Source organism: Ovis aries, chromosome 16 (assembly GCF_016772045.2).
Source record: "Ovis aries strain OAR_USU_Benz2616 breed Rambouillet chromosome 16, ARS-UI_Ramb_v3.0, whole genome shotgun sequence".
NCBI classification, from domain to species: Eukaryota; Metazoa; Chordata; class Mammalia; order Artiodactyla; family Bovidae; genus Ovis; species Ovis aries.
This window is the reverse complement of record NC_056069.1, coordinates 24,097,567-24,114,545: the sequence shown is the minus strand read 5'-3', so window position 1 is coordinate 24,114,545 and position 16,979 is coordinate 24,097,567. Positions and strand designations below refer to the sequence as shown.

At 51.1% G+C, this 16,979-nt stretch overlaps 2 protein-coding genes across 2 annotated transcripts; both read right to left on the bottom strand.

The window, feature by feature from the left end:
- Positions 1-498: 498 nt before the first annotated feature.
- Positions 499-9,580, bottom strand: MCIDAS (multiciliate differentiation and DNA synthesis associated cell cycle protein). The gene is made up of 7 exons (XM_027980071.3): positions 9,344-9,580; positions 9,159-9,255; positions 8,886-8,977; positions 5,382-5,454; positions 4,611-4,804; positions 3,911-4,021; positions 499-3,658 (listed from the first exon to the last, which is right to left on the bottom strand). Exons 1-7 carry the CDS (start codon positions 9,458-9,460, stop codon positions 3,218-3,220), a joined length of 1,125 nt encoding a protein of 374 aa, XP_027835872.1. The 5' UTR covers positions 9,461-9,580; the 3' UTR covers positions 499-3,217.
- A 3,726-nt stretch (positions 9,581-13,306) lies between these two features.
- On the bottom strand, positions 13,307-15,709 carry CCNO (cyclin O). The gene is made up of 3 exons (XM_027979949.3): positions 15,248-15,709; positions 14,453-14,638; positions 13,307-13,820 (listed from the first exon to the last, which is right to left on the bottom strand). The coding sequence occupies exons 1-3, from the start codon at positions 15,629-15,631 to the stop codon at positions 13,335-13,337; spliced, it is 1,056 nt and encodes a 351-aa protein (XP_027835750.1). The 5' UTR covers positions 15,632-15,709; the 3' UTR covers positions 13,307-13,334.
- Positions 15,710-16,979: the final 1,270 nt, after the last annotated feature.

Below are 16,979 nucleotides of genomic sequence, written 5' to 3'. Positions count from 1 at the left end.
AACACATTCCTACCCATTTTTAAATCAGGTTGCTTGGTTTTTTGACATTGAGTTATATGAGCTGTTTATATACGTTGGATATTAATTCCTTATTGGTCATATCATTACTCCAAATAATTTTAAATTCTTTAAATATGATTGTACTATCTAGTTCTCCTTTAGGTTAAATATAGACACAAAAATATCATTAGTTAATATTATAAATTAATGACATTATAATCCTTTACATATTATTCTTCTATGTGAACTTTGAGTTAATTAGAAGAATTAGGACTAGGTCCTGATCCCTCTGCCCATGTTTAAGGGTCAGTTGAATTGAGCTTCTTTAACACATTTCATAAATAATTTTATTCAGACTCTTCATGCTTATTTTCAAGATCAAGTCCTTCATTCAAGGTATTTAATTAATCACTGAAGCTACCTTCTGTGTTGCTTAACATCATTTTTCAAAGTACATTATTGTCACTTCCAACTTTTTGAAATATAGCCCTTTTTTGAATGTAAGATTTTTATTATTAAAAACTTAATCCTAAATCACAAGAATTATTTGCATGCCATCAGGTCAGCTGGTTTTTGTTTGTTTTAATCTTTTTGAAGTGACCTTTTAAAAATTTCTTTACAGCAATGGCCCTAGATCCAAGCATCAACATCACCTAGCAACTTATAAGAAACTGACATTCTCAGACTTTACCCAGATTCACTGAATCAAAAACTCTGGGGAGGTCCCAGCAAGCTGGGTTTTAATAAGCCCTGTAGGTGATTATGTGGAAAAGGGAATGGAAATCTACTCCAGTGTTCTTGCCTTGGAAATCCCAAGGACAGAGGAGCCTGGTGGGCTACAGTCCATAGGGTCGCAAAGAGTTGGACACGACTGAATCTACTTGGCATACAGTAGCATAGCTGATTCTGATACATGCTACAGTTTAAGAACCACTGCTTTACAACAACATCTAACTGTTACAAATATGAAGTCATTTCCTTAAAAATAATTTAGCTAAAGTGTGTGTGCCTCTTTTTTAAAACTGATTGTGCTGCTATAGAAAGTGTTCGAGAAACACTCCAACCATGTTATCTAAAATAATGATTCCAGTTACATCCTATCCCTAAACCCTCCTTTATTTTCTGTATAACAAGGTCTTGGTTTTGTTCATGCTTGACTCCCCAACATCTTGAATGGTGTCTGGTCCTATTTGAAATGAAATTATTGCGATAATTTCAGGCTAACATGTCTTCATGATCTAGGCTAGATCACACAGCTGAATATAAGCTCAAAGAATCATGGAGAAAATGGCTAACATTTGGTTCAAAGCTGTTCTCACTGATGTTTTCTACTAAACCAGCAACAAGCAGTAACAAGAATTCATACCATGGAAGGAACATAAGGACAAATATTAGTGAGCACAGCTCCCGTCATTGCTAATATAAGCACTCAGTCATTGGGTGGTTAAAGTCCCAAAGAAGTAAGGAAAACACCAGGTCAAGGAAGCTGTGCTTTGTGTGATCATTCAGCTTTGGGAAGGGCCCCAAACCACCAACCACCTAACACAGAATTCTTGATAAGCCTTATAATTTTTTAAATTCTAGCCATAAGACAAGTAGAAAAATACATATAGATAATTTTTTAACTTTTCTGTCATTGAAGCTAACGCATTATGAAAATACCAATTGAGGAGTAGAGAGGAAAAGAACTTTTAACAAGCAATTTCTTGAAACAAGTTAAAGGGTTTTATTTTTGTTTTCTGTGTCCTCTGATGCTGAACTGCAGTGACTTCATATTTAAGCTGATAAAAAGAACTCTGAACCATCCAGTATATTTTTTTGAGTCCATTTGTTAGACAAAGTATGAGGAAATGTGCTCCATCACTTTTTCGTTTGTTTTCCAAATGGCCATTTCAATGTAGATAACAGTACACAGGATAAACTGGAGAAGCAGGTTCTGCCACCACGCCCAGCTCACCTGCTTGTTACTTGATCACTCCATTCAGAATAGCATTCAGGTGGCAGAACCAGCTATGTGGCCTAACAGGGTTGGAAACCTGCCCAGGCCGAGCCCCCAAAGACAAGAAGTAGCCCTCATGATGAGGACTGTGGCGATGGGGACAAATCGCTGCTTGACACACTCTACTCACAAAATCGCACAACAGAATAAGAAAAGGAATGGCACTCAAAAGAGAATAAACAAAAGGCAAAGTGAAGGCATCATGTAACACCCCCATTTTTTAAGGAGATGAAGCCAAGAAATATGAAACATGAATGTGTACCCTAGTTTTATCCACGGAATTCAAATAGATAGTTTTACCAAGATTTCCACACTTGGTTTCTGCCAAAAAAAAAAAAAAAAGAACACGCTAAAATACATTCTTTTTCACGTGGGATAAGCCATTTTCTTAGAATGTTTTTTACTAAGCTTGCTTTTTCTGTGGTTATTCTGTTTAGACAAGCAAAATTATATTATTCATACAAATATTTATCATAAATCTTACAAAATCATAAGAATGATCATTACAAACAAATGTGTTTAGCACCTGTTTTTGCCAAAAACCCATTCACTCAGAATCTGCACTTTCCTGTTCTATTGCTTGCCCTGAGACAAGTGATTATAAATTCTTTATCCTAACCTCTCCTAATTTTTATTCCTTCAGCTACAATGAAAAGTTTCAATAGTAACAAAATTAAGTGTTCTTCATGGATCAAGGGAAGTGAGTGATGTACTGAAACCGTTCACCCAAAGACCTGGCTTCTGGACCTACAATCTTTGAAAAAAGTAGTGAGAACACTCAGAAGGCTTCCATGACGCCTCTGATTGTAGAAAATTACTTAATTTCTTCTAATTTCCTTTTGCTTCCTGCGGAAGTAGGGCATTATGTAATTAAAAACAGCTAAGTGGTTTTTAGGTCACTTCCAGCTCTGAAAAGCGCAGAATTCAAAGCTGCTAAAAATAAATACTTTAAAACTGACTGATATATGCACACACACACACACACACACACACACGGTTTCGCTGTGAAAAGGGGAGGGACTATACAGTATTTTACAGAACTTTACAGTGCATCAGTATCAAAACGTTTTACGTTCTTGTTCCTGAAAAAAAAAAAGTTTCAGGGTGGCATCGGCCCTGCAGGGAGAGTTCTGAGAAACCAGGTTTCAGCTACCCGCGTTTAGCTTCCAGGCGCTTCAATCTGCATAGAGGCAGTGTTTCGGAGGACCACATCCCAGCTCAACTGGGGATCCAGCGGAATTTGTAACCCCCATTGGCGGTCCGGATGGTGAAGGCATTGCCCTGAGGGAAAGCAAGGGTGCGGATGGTGCTGTGGCTGCGGATGGGGGTGCTAAAGGAGCCGCCCTCCTCGAGCTCACTGTGGCTCAGGTTCAGCGTGCTCCGGCTGCAGTCTGTGCGCAGCCCCGGGAAGGCGCCGTGTAGGTTCCCGGGCCTGAGGTCCAGGCTCGGGGGCTCGGGCTGCAGCCGGAGCCTCTTGGGATCGCGGCTCTGCAGAGCTTCATCGCAGCGCTCGGAAATCTCCCTCAGAACGGCGTCCACTTCCGCGCAATCCTGCCCCGCAGCGCTGAACAACTCCTCCAGGCTCCTTTTGGCCGTCGCCTTGAGTAGGAAGGGCTCGGCTGCCGCCCCGGGATCCCGGGAATGGGTGATCATCAGCTTCTACAAGAGATGAGGAGGAGCGCCGCCCTGGGGCCTGCCAGACTCGCCTCTGACTGGCGCCCGAAGGAGGCCTGGGCTAACTTCCAACAGCGCGACTCGGCAGACCCCTGCAAGTGACTCAGCAAGCTGCCAGCGGTCCTCTCTTTCCCTCGACCCTCGCTGGGTCCCAACACTGGGAGCAGGGTGGAGGTGAAGGGTGCACAGGAATATTTCCGACTTCTGCAGTGCTCTACACGCCCGCGCCCCACTTACATCCAGCACCGAGGCCAGGTGCCGGGTCCGACTGGCGAGTTCCTTCAGTTGCACATTGCGCTCCTTCAGGGAGGCGATTTCCTCCTGTTTCTGGGTCAGCGTCGCGTGCAGCTGCAGGAGGGGACCCAAACATTGAGCTGTAGGCTCCCGTGCTCTCTCTCCTCTGTACACTCGGCAGGAACTGAACCCAGATCCTCACGTCTAATCAGAAACTTGGGGGCCCAAGAACGTTTACACTAGTGAGAATAATAATCAGTTTTTATTACAAAGCACTTAGAAAGTTTCTCAGTGACTCCTCAGTATAGTGATGAGGAGTGCTGACTTGGGCAACAGGCAGATAGATACAGATTCTGCCTCCGAAGGTCAGTCTTCTTGTACCTCAGTTTCCTTATCTGCAAAGTGAGGCTGGTAAGAGTATCTAGCTCAACGTCTGTGGGTATTAAATGAGGAAAAGTAAATGGGTAAGCGCAATACTAGGCATATAGCCTTCAATAAATATTGGTGGCCCTAATAAAAATCTGGTGGGTAGGATTATTCCCACTTAGGACGTTGTAAACTGAGCCAGTAGAGGAATAGCAGCTGCTTGGACTGATCCACTGGCTCTAACGTGCCAAAGGGGCACATCTCTGCGCCTGCAGCCTCCACTTTGTCCCGAGCACCATGCCCTGCCCCTGCCCCTGCCCCAGCCCAGTGTCCCTACTTGATTGTTCTCGATGAGCGCGTCCCCCAGTGCCCTCTGGTTCTGGTCGGCCACCTCCTTCCAGTACTGCTCTGGCGGGGGCACTTCGGGCGGGCTCAGCGGCGGGGAGAGACAGGGACCAAACGGCAGGATGTCGCTAGGAGAGAACGGGAAATCTCCGCCCGCCAGGGAAGGCGACATCAAAGAGGATGAGTCTGATGAAGAGGAAGAGAGGGAGCTGGGTTTGCAGCCTCAGACTCGTGCCTGGCTAACTACAGGGACACATGTCACGACGGGTGTAGGGTTTATATAGAGATTTTTCTTTATTTATAAATCAACCCTCACTCTGCAATCCCCAGGATTCCCAGGCCCTTCCTGATATCCTGTACACTCTCAGCAGGCGCTCAATAAATGCCTGTTGAGACGTTCTACACTGAACCTCCACAGTGGCCGGGGCAAACTTGTCTGAAGTCACACAAATCCACTACTCCGAACATTCCTGTCACCCAGGCTCTTCCTAGCCACGTCACAGCTTAAGGCTGGGCTCTCTTCCAGAAGTTGCACTGGCAAGCGGAGAAAAGGCTATCTATAGCGATCCAGCGATTCATCTTCTCCATGAGGAAAAGGGAGGAGATCCCCGCAATATGGAAGAGCCTGACACTTTGATGAGTTGCTGGCGAATTGTTAAGGAGTACACAGTTTACCACCTTCAGGGCCACGAAATTTGAACTTGTAGGATTTGAGGGGTGGAGGACGCCCCCGCTTTAATTTTACTGCAGAAACTGCACTTGCCTGCAATGAGATTATCCACGGTGTCTCTGAAATCCTGCAGATCGAAGTCCGCTGCCGTTTGCAGGGAATGGCTCTGAAATAAACCAGAGGTGAAAACTAGTTAATGTTAAGCCTGGCGGGTCTCGAACACCTCCTAGACGGTCAGCTAACCTCCGGGACTCAGTGGCAGGTCTACGCGCAAACGCGTTCACAGTGGAAACTTATACCTGAAAATCAAAGCCCCGCCCCAGGCGCGGAATCCAGGAGGCTAGCACCTCCGTGGTGGGGACCCTGCTACGAGGGTCCTGCCGGGCGCTGAAAATGCGTTCAGCTCACCGCCGCCACCTCGCGCCTGGCCTCCGGCAGCCGGCACCTTTCCGCGCCGCCTCATTGGCCCGCCACCAGCCAACCCTACGCGTTCCTAGTGAGGCCACAGACCTCCAGCTCAGACTTACCTCTCACAGGCCAAGGGGCCACAGCTCTAAAAGCTGGGAGCACGGTGTGCAAACACTCCGTCCTTGCTCCCAAGATCTGCCGGCGTACAATGGCATCCAAAACAGTAACTCCAGGCCACCTAACCCAAGAAGGCTCAATCACATCTAAACCACCCGTCCCCACCAAGAAAGGGAAAAGGTCGGCTAAGATACGATGGGCCAAGAATGCTATGTGGAAAGTGCTTCTGTTCAGCACGCAGCCGGCATGGTCCCTATTGCTCTTTTGCTTCTCGAAAAGTTGGAGTTGACTTTTCCAGTCCAGCGTGATACACCTCTAACATTGTGGACTGGACGCTCTCCTGGGTTCCTGCAATGTGCCTGGGTGAGTGAAACGGAAGGGTACCGTAAAATGCTGGCTGCCAGGAAATTTCTCATTCCCTTAATTCGCGGACAAAAGAGCTGACAAAACTCTTTTACGTTGATTCTCTCTGTTAATTCTCACAGCAGTTCAGGAAGCTGGCAGAGATCAAGAAGTGATTCCTCCCCTGATGGAGAAGCTGAACTCAGAGAATTGCCCAAGCAACCAACTTTGAAATAGTGAAACTGGAGCTTCTGCTCCAGAATGCTGGTGCCTATTTCAAATCCTCTTTCCTCTACCCCTCGTTGCCTCTAGCTTTTATTTCTTTTTTAGGAAAGCCTGGCTTCCAATGAAGAGCTCGGGGAAGGCGAAAGAGGTCCCTCAAGGGGCATGATCTGAGGGGTGCATCCAATACGCCCACCAGAGATATCTGTTCTAATGATCTTTGTTCTATCATCATTTTTTTTATTCCTCTGGGTTAATCTTACTCGTCTCCCAAACCCTCATCGTAACTATTCAGATACTTCTGAGAAGAGGAGCTTAATCTGAAGTGAAAGTGTGAAAGTGAAAGTCACTCGGTTGTGTCAGGCTCACAGTCCATGGAATTCTCTAGGCCAGAGCTTAATCTAACTCTAACTTCAAAGAATGTACAAGTTATCCGTTTCCTTCAGGGAGCACCAATTGAGATCTGAGTTGTAAAGGGAAGTCAGCTTAGAAAGGAAGGACTGAGGGCCCCAGACAGATCCTGAAGCACAGATTGTTCCCTGGTTGAAAGAGTCAGAAATCAGGCATTTTCCAAGGGCCAAAAGGCTAAGGCTCTCCCTCTTAGCAGAGAAAAGCCCTTACCACAGGAAGACTGGAGGCCATCTGAGGAAATGGTGCCCAGGAAATGCTTTCTCCTGTGCTATCCCAGGTCTTGGCCCATTCTGGACCCCAGACTCTTCTAGAGCACTTCCTCTCTGTGTCCACTTTCCCCAACAGGAAAGAGAAATATAACCAGAGTGTGTAGTGGCCAGAGGGTTCCCCTGGAGAGTCTTTCTCTGGGGATGTATCTCCTTCTGCACCAGCTCTGCCTTCCCCAGGACAACTGAATCTCTTGGGCCATCTGGCAAGAGCTCTGCCCTTAAAACTCTCTGAAACTCGAAAGAGACACTGGCTAACTTCGGTTCGGTTCGTGGGCTCTGGTTTGTGGGCTTAATCCTTGGTGCAGGCTGTGCCAAATCCCTTCAGTCGTGCCTGACTCTGTGTGACACTATGGACTGTAGCTTGCCAGACTCCTCTGTCTATGGAATTCTCCAGGCAAGAATACTGGAGTGGGTTGCCATTTCCCTCCTCCAGGGGATCTTCCTGACCCAGAGGTTGAACCTGAGTCTCTTATGTCTCCTGCATTGGCAGGCGGGTTCTTTGCCACTAGTGCCACACAAAATCCTAGGTAATTCAATGATATTTCTGTGGTTACTCTGTTACTATCTTCCCAATTAGATAAAAACCTGGCACTTCTCCAACACAAACAGCAGAGGGGGGAAAAAACTAAAACAGAACATGATGTCGAATTTAAGTTCTGTATTTATAAGCCAAAATTCAGCAAGAGCCTGCTTTTTCTCTTGCAAAATAAACATGTTGCAGTAAGGGAGTGATGTAACCCTCTGGGTCAGTTGAATGATGCTCCTGTATTGTCTTTTTTTTTTTTTTTTAATCTGAGCATCCAGACTCTAAGAGAACAAGAGAATAAATAGCCTCTGCAGGGCAACACCCACTCTTCCTGCCTTCCCAGTCTCTGCTCTCAGGGGCCACCTACCCCAAGTCTCCCTGGGCTCTGACCCAATTCTAAGAGGCACTTAGACCCTGGGACACTTTGTTCCACCATCCCAGTCACAGTTCTAGGAGGTGGTCATATCCTCTGGGGAGTCCCTAGCACCTGCTGCCAGAAACCTCGAACAGGCACCCTTCTTGTAGGTGCCATCTAGCTAGGACCTCCTGTTCTTCTGGGCACTTCATATCCCATCAATGAGTCAGGCTTCTGGTCTCAGCCCTGGTGAGTGGGAGGAGTGAGATGTAAGTGAGAGGATAGGTTTTCTTGGGGGAAACGCCTCTTTCCCCCACGGGAGTGACAGTAGCCTTTGCAGAGGGTGAAAAGGACTTTTATAAAGTGCCCAACTGCTGAAGGGCCATCTCTGTACAGAACAACGTTTTCAGTCAGATTTCTTCAAATCCTTTGTCACTCTTCCGGCTTCCTCCAAATGTAAATTCTCTTCGTTTTTTCCAGTCTTGATGGAGAAGTTATTCTCCAATCTCCACACTCCTTAGACATCCAGGGAATGAAAGTAGTTACATGAATGACCCGGAAAGGCATGTTGGAAGGACAGAGAGGACGCGCTGATATGGTGCCCAGAGCGCAACTGTACTCCCACTCTCCCACCTGATCCCTCGGTGCGCAACCTCCGAGTTGCTCTATCGCAGCTCCGAGGAATTGATGGGGAGGAGAACGCGAGACCCGTCTGGCAGGGGAGCCCTCCCTGCGCAGAGTTGGTCAAAACAGCTCTGAGAATGGAGCCACCGTTAACATGCTAGGAGGGAGGAGGAAGTTCCTATTTTCGCGGCTCGGATTCCTGCAGGACATCTCTCCCTGCTAGCCAGGTGTTCCTGTGCTCCCCTCCCCTAACGGTTCTTTAAGGAAACTCGGGAAATAGAACTTTGGGCTGAGAGGCAGGGGGATTCCACCAGGGGAAGTACCTGTGAGGCGGCTGAGTCACCACCAGGCGGCGGGTCGGACCCAAGAAACGAGGAGCAGTCAGCGAGGTCCTGCAGGTCTATGGTGGTGAGCGCTGCGCGGCGAGAACCCGAGACACGCGCCGGGCGGACCCTGAGCCTCCCCGCAAGGTCTCCCCGCGGGCATCGCCGCCAGAAATTCCGAACCCCCAAGGGAGAAGGTTCTTTTGAGCCTCGCGAGCCCCACCCACCTGACTTGGGGAACTCGAGGGGTCGAGCGGGGACCACCGTGCTCACCTGGCAGTGCAGGGGTCTCTGCGTCTGGGGGATCCTGGTACACCGACACCCGGCTGCAGCCGCTGCTACCGGAAAAGAACTTCCTCGGAGGAGCGAACTAGCCGGGCACAGAAACGGTGAGCTCGGGTCAGCCCTCGGGGCCGGGAGCGTGCGGACCCCGCCCGGCCCCAGCCCGTTGGCCCCACCTTCCTCTCCGGCTTCCCGGGCTTGCTGATGGGCCGGCCTCGCGGATCCAGCATCCTGTTGGGGCAAATGCTGTCGAAGGCCCGGCGACCCGCCGCGGTCCCCCCGCACTCCTGCATCCTGCCTCCCGGTCCGCTTCAGGCCCGGAGCCCCGCGCCGACTTCTCGGAGGCGGCGGCCCGGGCCAGGATGGCAACCCTACACCCAGAGCTCCGGAGGCTCTGAGGCCGGCCAGAAGTCGGGGAGGCGCGTGGTCGGGGTGGGGCTAAGGAAGTACAGTGGAGGTGAGGAGGGAGGGCCGGGTGGAGAAGGGGGGACGCTGCGCGGGAGGGGCGGCTCGCGCCGGAGCGCCAGAGGTGGCGCCTTCAGCCCCGGACAATCTGCACTTTGGCGGAGGCGTTAAACCCAACCTGGCAACGCGGCTTCCCCCGGGAACCCGGAGCGCGGGGCCCAGGCCCGCGAGCGCCCTTTAGGCTGGCATTGGCGCCAGCCTCCCGGCCGCGCCAGACAAGAGAGGAGAGGACATCCCCTACTGGTCCCTAACGCTGGGTACAGCCTTCCCGCCTACGGACGGCGGGAAAGGGAAAGTTAACGATTCTGATTTCATTTTCTTCCAACCCCAGCCACAAGGCAAGAAACAAACTTGGAGCGTCCATCGCCAAAGCCAGAGCCCAGCATTTGCCCCGCCATGTCTGTAGGATTTGGTGGGGATGTAGATTACGGAAGATACCCCAGATTACGGAAGGGCTGGAGGAGAGCCCTCCTGGTGCTGACTTCACTTTGTCTGAAGCCTAGAGCCCTTCTCCATACCCGTACCCCGCACTTTCTCAGGCAGCAGAACCTGAACATGGACTTTACAACAGAAGGTCGCATATCTCTACAGCCCCAAATCCCCTAAAACCCAGGTCTCTCCCACGGAAGCCCCAGCCACCTCTCCAAGCATTTGGCCACTTTCCGTACAACCTGTTTCGACCGCTCTGCGGGAGTCTTGGCTCCTCTTTCTCACCCTGGAAGGCTCTCCCAGGAAGGGGCATCTTCATCTGCTTGGGTGAGAGGTCTCTCTCAGGACCACTCTTACATCCATCCAACTTGAACAATCATCTGAAGTTGAAATCTTTGTGACCCTCTATTGGGCGCCTTGTGGATGTCTTGTACCTTACAGGAGTAGTGCAAGGTCCTCTTTTAAAGGGCATGATCCTCTTTTATTTGCACCTGTTATCTGGATTCATAGACAAGATTATCCTAACAGAGATGGAAAGCAACCTAATGATATAATTAGAAGAGACTTAGAGACTCTCTGACCCACCAATAGATGCAGGAACCCAGTGAGGTCAGCCAGATAGAGTTGGTGCGGTATTGCTGATGGCGAGGAAAAAGCTCTGGCTTTAGGGTCAGAACCCAGGCTCCACCAGATCCGTGAACCCTAGTTCTTTCGGAAAACCATTAAACCAAAACACTAACTAACTTCAAGCGAGTTGCTGTGAAGATGAGACTGTTTATGTAATATGACTGGCCCCTGGTGTGGATAAATTAATGTTGTTTTGAGAAGCCTTTTCAGCTGTGTGTCCAGCCTCCCACAGCCTGTTGCCCAATCTGTCTCCTACTTCCTCTGGCTCCCCAGTGGCCTAGCCACTAGCTAGTCCATTCCCAGGCCCTATCCTTAATGACTTCCCAGTTTGTAAAAGGAGTGGGGAAGCTTTTAGCTGAGTTTCGAGGAGATCTCTACATACCCCAAGATCCAAAACAGGCCCATTTTCTATCATGAGTTCCGAGCTGGAGTAGAAAAATAAGGGTATTGTATTTTTAAATGTGCAATAGATTTTCTGTGGCAATGGGAGCTGGAATAGCATGATTATCCTGGTCTGGATGATTTCTGGCACCAAATCACCCATATCAGTTTCAACTGAGTGATGGAGTAAATGCTGGTGAAGACAACTGCTCCTCAAGCCATTCTTTTGCAGATACCCCACCCCTAACACTCAGGCTGAGGGCTCCAGATATTCTGGAACTTGGAAGAGATGGTGTGATTTTTCTCCTCCTCCTTTTCACCATCACAGACTAGCTTTTCCTCAGACAGCTTGGCGATTACCACTTCCCTTTCCCTGAGCTAAGGAGTAAGTTCCTAGAAAGCATAGCATATAAACCTATCAGGAGATAAGGGGTCCCAGACGCCTAACGTCAGGTGCTCTTCGCTCTAGAGTGTACATGGGTGCCTAAGAAGAGCAAGGAAGTTTCTCTAAATATGTTTTGAGTTTGTTTTTTATTTGTACCATTTGTCATACATTCAGGTTTATGCTAAATGCAGTAGAATGACAGTTTATTCCCAACTTGAATTTTTTCTACCATACAGAAAATTTGAAAAACCAATGAACAATGGTAGCATAAACATTTTCCCATATTTGCTTTATCTCTATTTTTTTTTCTTCTGTGTAATCTCCCTTCCCATCATTGTGTAGGCTGCACCAGCCTTCTTGAAGATTTGTTATGTACCAGGCAAGACCTGTGCTGAGGGGTGTGTGGAGAACATTTCATTAAATCTATACCTCAACACTTCCAGGTAAGTGTTACTGTTATTCTTTTTACAAGAGAGATTTAAGCACAGATATGTGACTTGCTTAAAGTCACCCAGCAAATTGATCTCAGAGCCCAGATGTAACCACTACTTTATAGTACCTCATAAGAATCTAGTTTAAGCTTCAGAACAGCCCTGGTGACAGTTGGCTTTTGGTTCAGGCTAAGAAATTTGCAGGAGGCTACAGATTCAGGGCCTACAGCAGATTCCCAACAGTAAGGATGAAGATGGTGGGACAGCTGTGGAGTCAGAACTCCAGCAAGCCTCTGTCCCATTTCTTAACTCGCTTTTCCATCTGTAAAATGACTCCTGCAACATGACCAGAGGCAGGGACTGTACTGGCTCTCCAAATACATTCTCCATAGTCCCTATTGAATGGAGGGCATTGAGCAGATCACTTGTCCCACATGTGCCTTGGGAAGAGACTTTTTTGAGCATTTTCAGAAACCTGTGAGAGAAATTGAGCGTTGTGGCAAAGTGTGGAACTCTGGATTCAGACCACCTACTTTCAAATCCTGATTGCTCCAGTTGTTCAGCCTCTCTGTGGCCCAGTGTCCTTCTCTGAAAAATGGGATAATAGACTCTGCCTATTGTTGGAGGCACTGAAATAACAAATGCTGAACACTGTGCCTGGTACACCTAAGCACTATTACTATTGTAATATTGTTACTGTGGGCTCACATGTAGCAGGTATACGACAAGCGGGAACCCTTCAACCACGTGACGGCAGGATAAATGGATTCAGTTTGTAGTGGCCACCACCGCCTGCAAAGCCTTCAATTTTCCTTATCTGGCACTTATCAGGGTAGCTCTCACTTGCCCTAGCTAGTGGGACTGCCTGGTCCCAAAGTTTGTCAGCTTGGCGCCTCCTGCACCAGCAGTGTGCTTCATGCCCTCCCCCTCCCACCCCCAGAAACATCAGCGGCTGCAGTGCATTCTTTTCAGTCTCACACCCCACCACACCCTTTGAATCTCTAGGAGTAAGCAGTCAATTTCCTAACAAGAGGATCCCTGGTTTCAGGCCAACAAGTGACCGTGACTCGCCTTGTAACTGGCTACAGAAACCTCGAGGGACTTGGTGTTTCCAAACAGAGATGCCCCCAGGGAGGGAGGTGCTCTCCTTAGTTACTGATCACTTCTGTTCTCACCTTGCTTTCACCTTCCCTCTTCCCACAAATGCTTGCATTTGTAACATTCAGATAAACCACCAAGACAGCCTGTTTATTGAGGAGAGATTTGCTTTTCTCTGTGCTCTTAGCAAAACAATGAGGTGCTACTACCTTACACTATACAACCTGCAGGATGACCTGGAGACTAAGTGGGAGCCCTGAGAGCCCCTCTTTGGGTCAGTACTGTACTGTTTCAGTGCAACGGGAGAGGTCCAACAGCCAAGAGGGGATCAAAGGAGACCAAGGGTCTACTTTATTTCGAGCTCGGGGACAGGGAGCACTTCTCTCGGATCTGGAGGGGCAACATATGAGTCAGGGAGGTTCCGTTTATGGCCACCAGAAGCTGCAGCTTGCCCAGGCAGTCCTGCAGCGCCGCCTCAGGGTGCCCACCCAGGCGCAAGTCCATGGGGCGAGGGAGCTGCAACATACGGTCGGCCAGCGCCAGGCAACAGATGGCCAGCAGGGAGGGGGTGTAGCTGGTGAAAGCGTAGTCAGCCAGGCTCAGCTCCGCCACCCCGCGCGCCAAGGCTTGCGCTTCCAGGGCTTCGGAGACCTCGGCCTGCCCGGCCTCCACGCGCGCGTGCGTGAAATGCTCCAGGAAGAAGCTGATGGTGGGAGCGCCCAGGCTGAAATGCAGTTTGTGCAGCACGATGCATTCGAGGTTGCAGAGCTGCTGCCTGGAGAAGGCACCGCAGCACAGGGACAGGAGCTGCTTCACGCGAGGCGGGTGCACCTCCACCTGTAACACAGACAATCGGCCCTCGTTGTGCAGCATCCAGGGCCAGAGAACCCCCCAGGCGAACCAGGACTCCCCCCATCCCTTCCAGAGAGAGATGTGGGGGTTCCTCTCTCCATACTTCCACTGTAGTTGTCTCGGGTATACTTTCTGCGCAATTTCTCTAACTACCGTCGCGCAGAAAACAGATTTGAGAAATTTGGCAGATTCCCCCCCCGCCCCCGCCCCGTCCCGCCCCGTCCCGCCCCGCGACTAGAATAGAGAGGCTACAGAGAGCTGTGAAGACTCGGCTTTTTTCTTTGGGGACTGAGTGAAAGGATTGTTCATTTGGCCCGGGCGGCGGCGAGGGGGTGGGGGGAAGGGGGGCAAGCGGGGGCGGGTGGCTGAGGAGTTGTGAAGTTAAGGCTGTGGGGTAGGCAAGTGTGCAAACCTCTGCCAAAATGAGTTCAGGGAGCCTAGACCCACTCCAGTATTCTTGCCTAGAGAATCCCAGGGATGGGGGAGCCTGGTGGGCTGCCGTCTATGGGGTCGCATCCACTGAAGCGACTTAGCAGCAGCAGCAGAGTTCAGTCAAGTGCACTCGAGAGCCAGAGCGGCCGGGAGCCTGGCTGCCCCCAGACCCCATGAGGAGGTACCTGTTTGCAAGCGATGAGCAGAGAAGTGACCCCGAGCAGCTGGAAGCAGTCTGCAGCCACGGGCGTGGTGATAAGGAAGCGGTCCAGAGTGTTCACCGCCAGGCACAGCGACTCGAAGGAAAGGCCGAACTGGCGGTGCACGGGGATTAGCCAGCTGAGCAGCTTACAGCGGGACTCCGCCGTCACCTGCCGAAGGGAGGAAGGAGGCGGGCCCGCTGAGCCTAGGGCTCAGAGGGACTGTGGAAGGGACAGGGCACCAAGACCCGGAGCGTCCCCGGAGGGAGGCGGGAAACAAAGGAAAAGCCGAGAGGTGCTGGAAACTGGGAAACAGGTGCGCAGCGCCGCTGAGGAACGAGCACAGGCGGGGCTGGGCGCCGGGACGCCGGATACACGTTACCTCGTGTAACCCTCTCAGCAATTCAAAGGGTCCCCACACGTGGCAAATGAAGAAGCAAGCCTCAGATTGTTACGTAACTTGCCGGGGTGGGTAGGAGTCCGGACTCGAACCTAGAAACTGCCGTAACTCCTCTGCATTCTACCGGGTCCCTGCTACCCAGTTTGGAGACCTCGGGCCGGTCACTGAGGCCGTCCAGGCCCCACTTTTCTCCATCTGTAAAATGAGGCTGGTGGCCCGGCCCTTCAAAGCTCTTTCTCGCTCCGACCCGAGCGGAGGGAGGGAGAGGAGCTGGGCTGGCGAGGGCCAGGGCGCCGCGGAGGGCGGACAGAGCAGGAAAAGAAAGAGCCCGGGAAAGGAAGAGGAGCGGTGGCGGAGAGCTGGCTCCGCCAGCGCCTCACTTGTGGCTGCCGCGCCAGCGACTCCCGCGGGTGGAAGCGGCCTTCCCGCGCCTTGCGGAAGGCGTAGCAGCTCTGACCATAGTCGCGGAAGGTCTGCAGATCGAGTTGCGCCAGCTGCTGGGCGGCACCCGGCGCGGGGCTGCAGCCTCGCGCCGCGGGGCTATCTGCGCCCTCCGAGCCGGAGCTGGGGGACTCGAACAGGTCGCAAACGCCAGAGTCTCCCGGGAGCGGGCTTGTGTTAAGCGGCTGCAGCGGCTGCTTCCTCCTTAGGCGTGGGCGCCGGCTCTTCTTCACTGGGGCGCGGAGGTTCCGGGCGTCCCGACTCCCAGACCAGGCGGCGGGGCTCATGGGGCTGGTGGGGCTGGTGGGGCCGGGGGTCACCATGATGAAGTCGGACGGCCGTTCTATGACTCCCGGGCTGCGGAGAAGGTGGACCCGCGCGCCTGGGAGTGCGGAGGAGACCAGGCCGGACTCGCCTCCAGCCCTTAAGTACTCAGCTTGCGTGTTCCCTCGGCCACACCCCCGGCCTCTCACTGGCTGAGCCCAGAGCCCCACGAAAACCGCGCTTTCCCGGCTAAAGACCCGCTCACGAGCGCGCAGCTGGCACACTCAGCCTCCTGCGTCTGCACCAGGGAGGGGTAGCTACCGCCGGCCGAGCGCTCTCGCCTTGCGCGGCCGGCTCCCAGCGCATCCCTTGTTACCTGAGCAACTGCACCCGGCTGCCGGCGGGATTTGCCCGCGCCGCGTTGGGTAGGGGTAGAGGCCGGGCGGCGGTTAGGCCAGGTGAACGCAGAATCCAGCTGAGGGGCTCTACTGTGCGCCCGGGAAAAAGATTTCCCCAAGGGCATCTCCTCAACTTGACCAGATGGTTTCGACACTTGCGAGCACCTTCTATGCCGTCTCTAATCCAGGTCGGTAATTTTGTAAAGGTCTTATTTCCCAGCTCCAAACGAAGCCTCCAGCTAGCATTCGGGCAGCACAGACGTTTTCTTCAGTGAGCAATACAAGCAATAATGATAATTCAATTGCTTCTGTGATTTTCGTTTTAGGCAGGCTTGAGTAGTATCCCTCCTTTCGCCGGGCCGGGGAGCAGAGCCTCCGAAGGTTCCTGGGCGCTGCCGTATCTCCAGGGGCCAGTTCAGCCAGTCAGCCAGCAGGTATTCGTGCTCCTAACAGAAGACTGCCCGAGGAACCTCCAGCAGCGCGTACACGGCCCTGGAATACTTTCTGCGTATTTTCCCCCCAAAACAAGTAAGCTGCAGCAGTTTAAGAACTGCGTGTTCTCTGGGGGTTGCGTTTCTAGCTTTACTGAATTGCTCACAGCATGTTACGTTTTAGATCATTAACTTCTGACCCTCTGCCCCTGGAGGCCCAATCTTTCTTGGTTATAACGTGCTTCCCGTTTCTTCTCCTTCAAAATGGAAGTTTTCTTTGAGGAAGCTTCCTTCAGAAGCTTAGAGAAGTAGAACTGAGGTTGGGGAGGCTAAGAGCGTCCTGTTGAGAAAGACGGATTAGACGGCAGCTTCCTGTCCTGGTAGGGACGACAGTGCTTCTCTGGCCAGAGTGAATCTTCCTAAGGGGCTCAGATCCTTTGGGACAAGAGGCACAAATAGCATCTAGTCAGCCTTATAGGCATCTCCCAGTGGCAGAAAGCCTGCGTACTCTCTGGCTGATGAATTTTGCAGAGTGCTCCAAGAGATGAGTTACTAGGTGCTGTATTGAGAGCAGATTC

Excerpts from the sequence above, each read along its gene's own strand:
- MCIDAS (XM_027980071.3), bottom strand. The coding sequence starts at position 9,460 with ATGCAGGAGTGCGGGGGGACCGCGGCGGGTCGCCGGGCCTTCGACAGC. Across the intron at positions 9,256-9,343 it reads CCGGGAAGCCGGAGAGGAAG|TTCGCTCCTCCGAGGAAGTT; the intron begins GTGGGGCCAACG and ends GTGCCCGGCTAG. Across the intron at positions 4,022-4,610 it reads CGCTCATCGAGAACAATCAA|CTGCACGCGACGCTGACCCA; the intron begins GTAGGGACACTG and ends CCCCTCCTGCAG.
- CCNO (XM_027979949.3), bottom strand. The coding sequence starts at position 15,631 with ATGGTGACCCCCGGCCCCACCAGCCCCACCAGCCCCATGAGCCCCGCC. Across the intron at positions 14,639-15,247 it reads CGCTGGCGCGGCAGCCACAA|GTGACGGCGGAGTCCCGCTG; the intron begins GTGAGGCGCTGG and ends TCCCTTCGGCAG. Across the intron at positions 13,821-14,452 it reads TGCTCATCGCTTGCAAACAG|GTGGAGGTGCACCCGCCTCG; the intron begins GTACCTCCTCAT and ends TCTGTGTTACAG.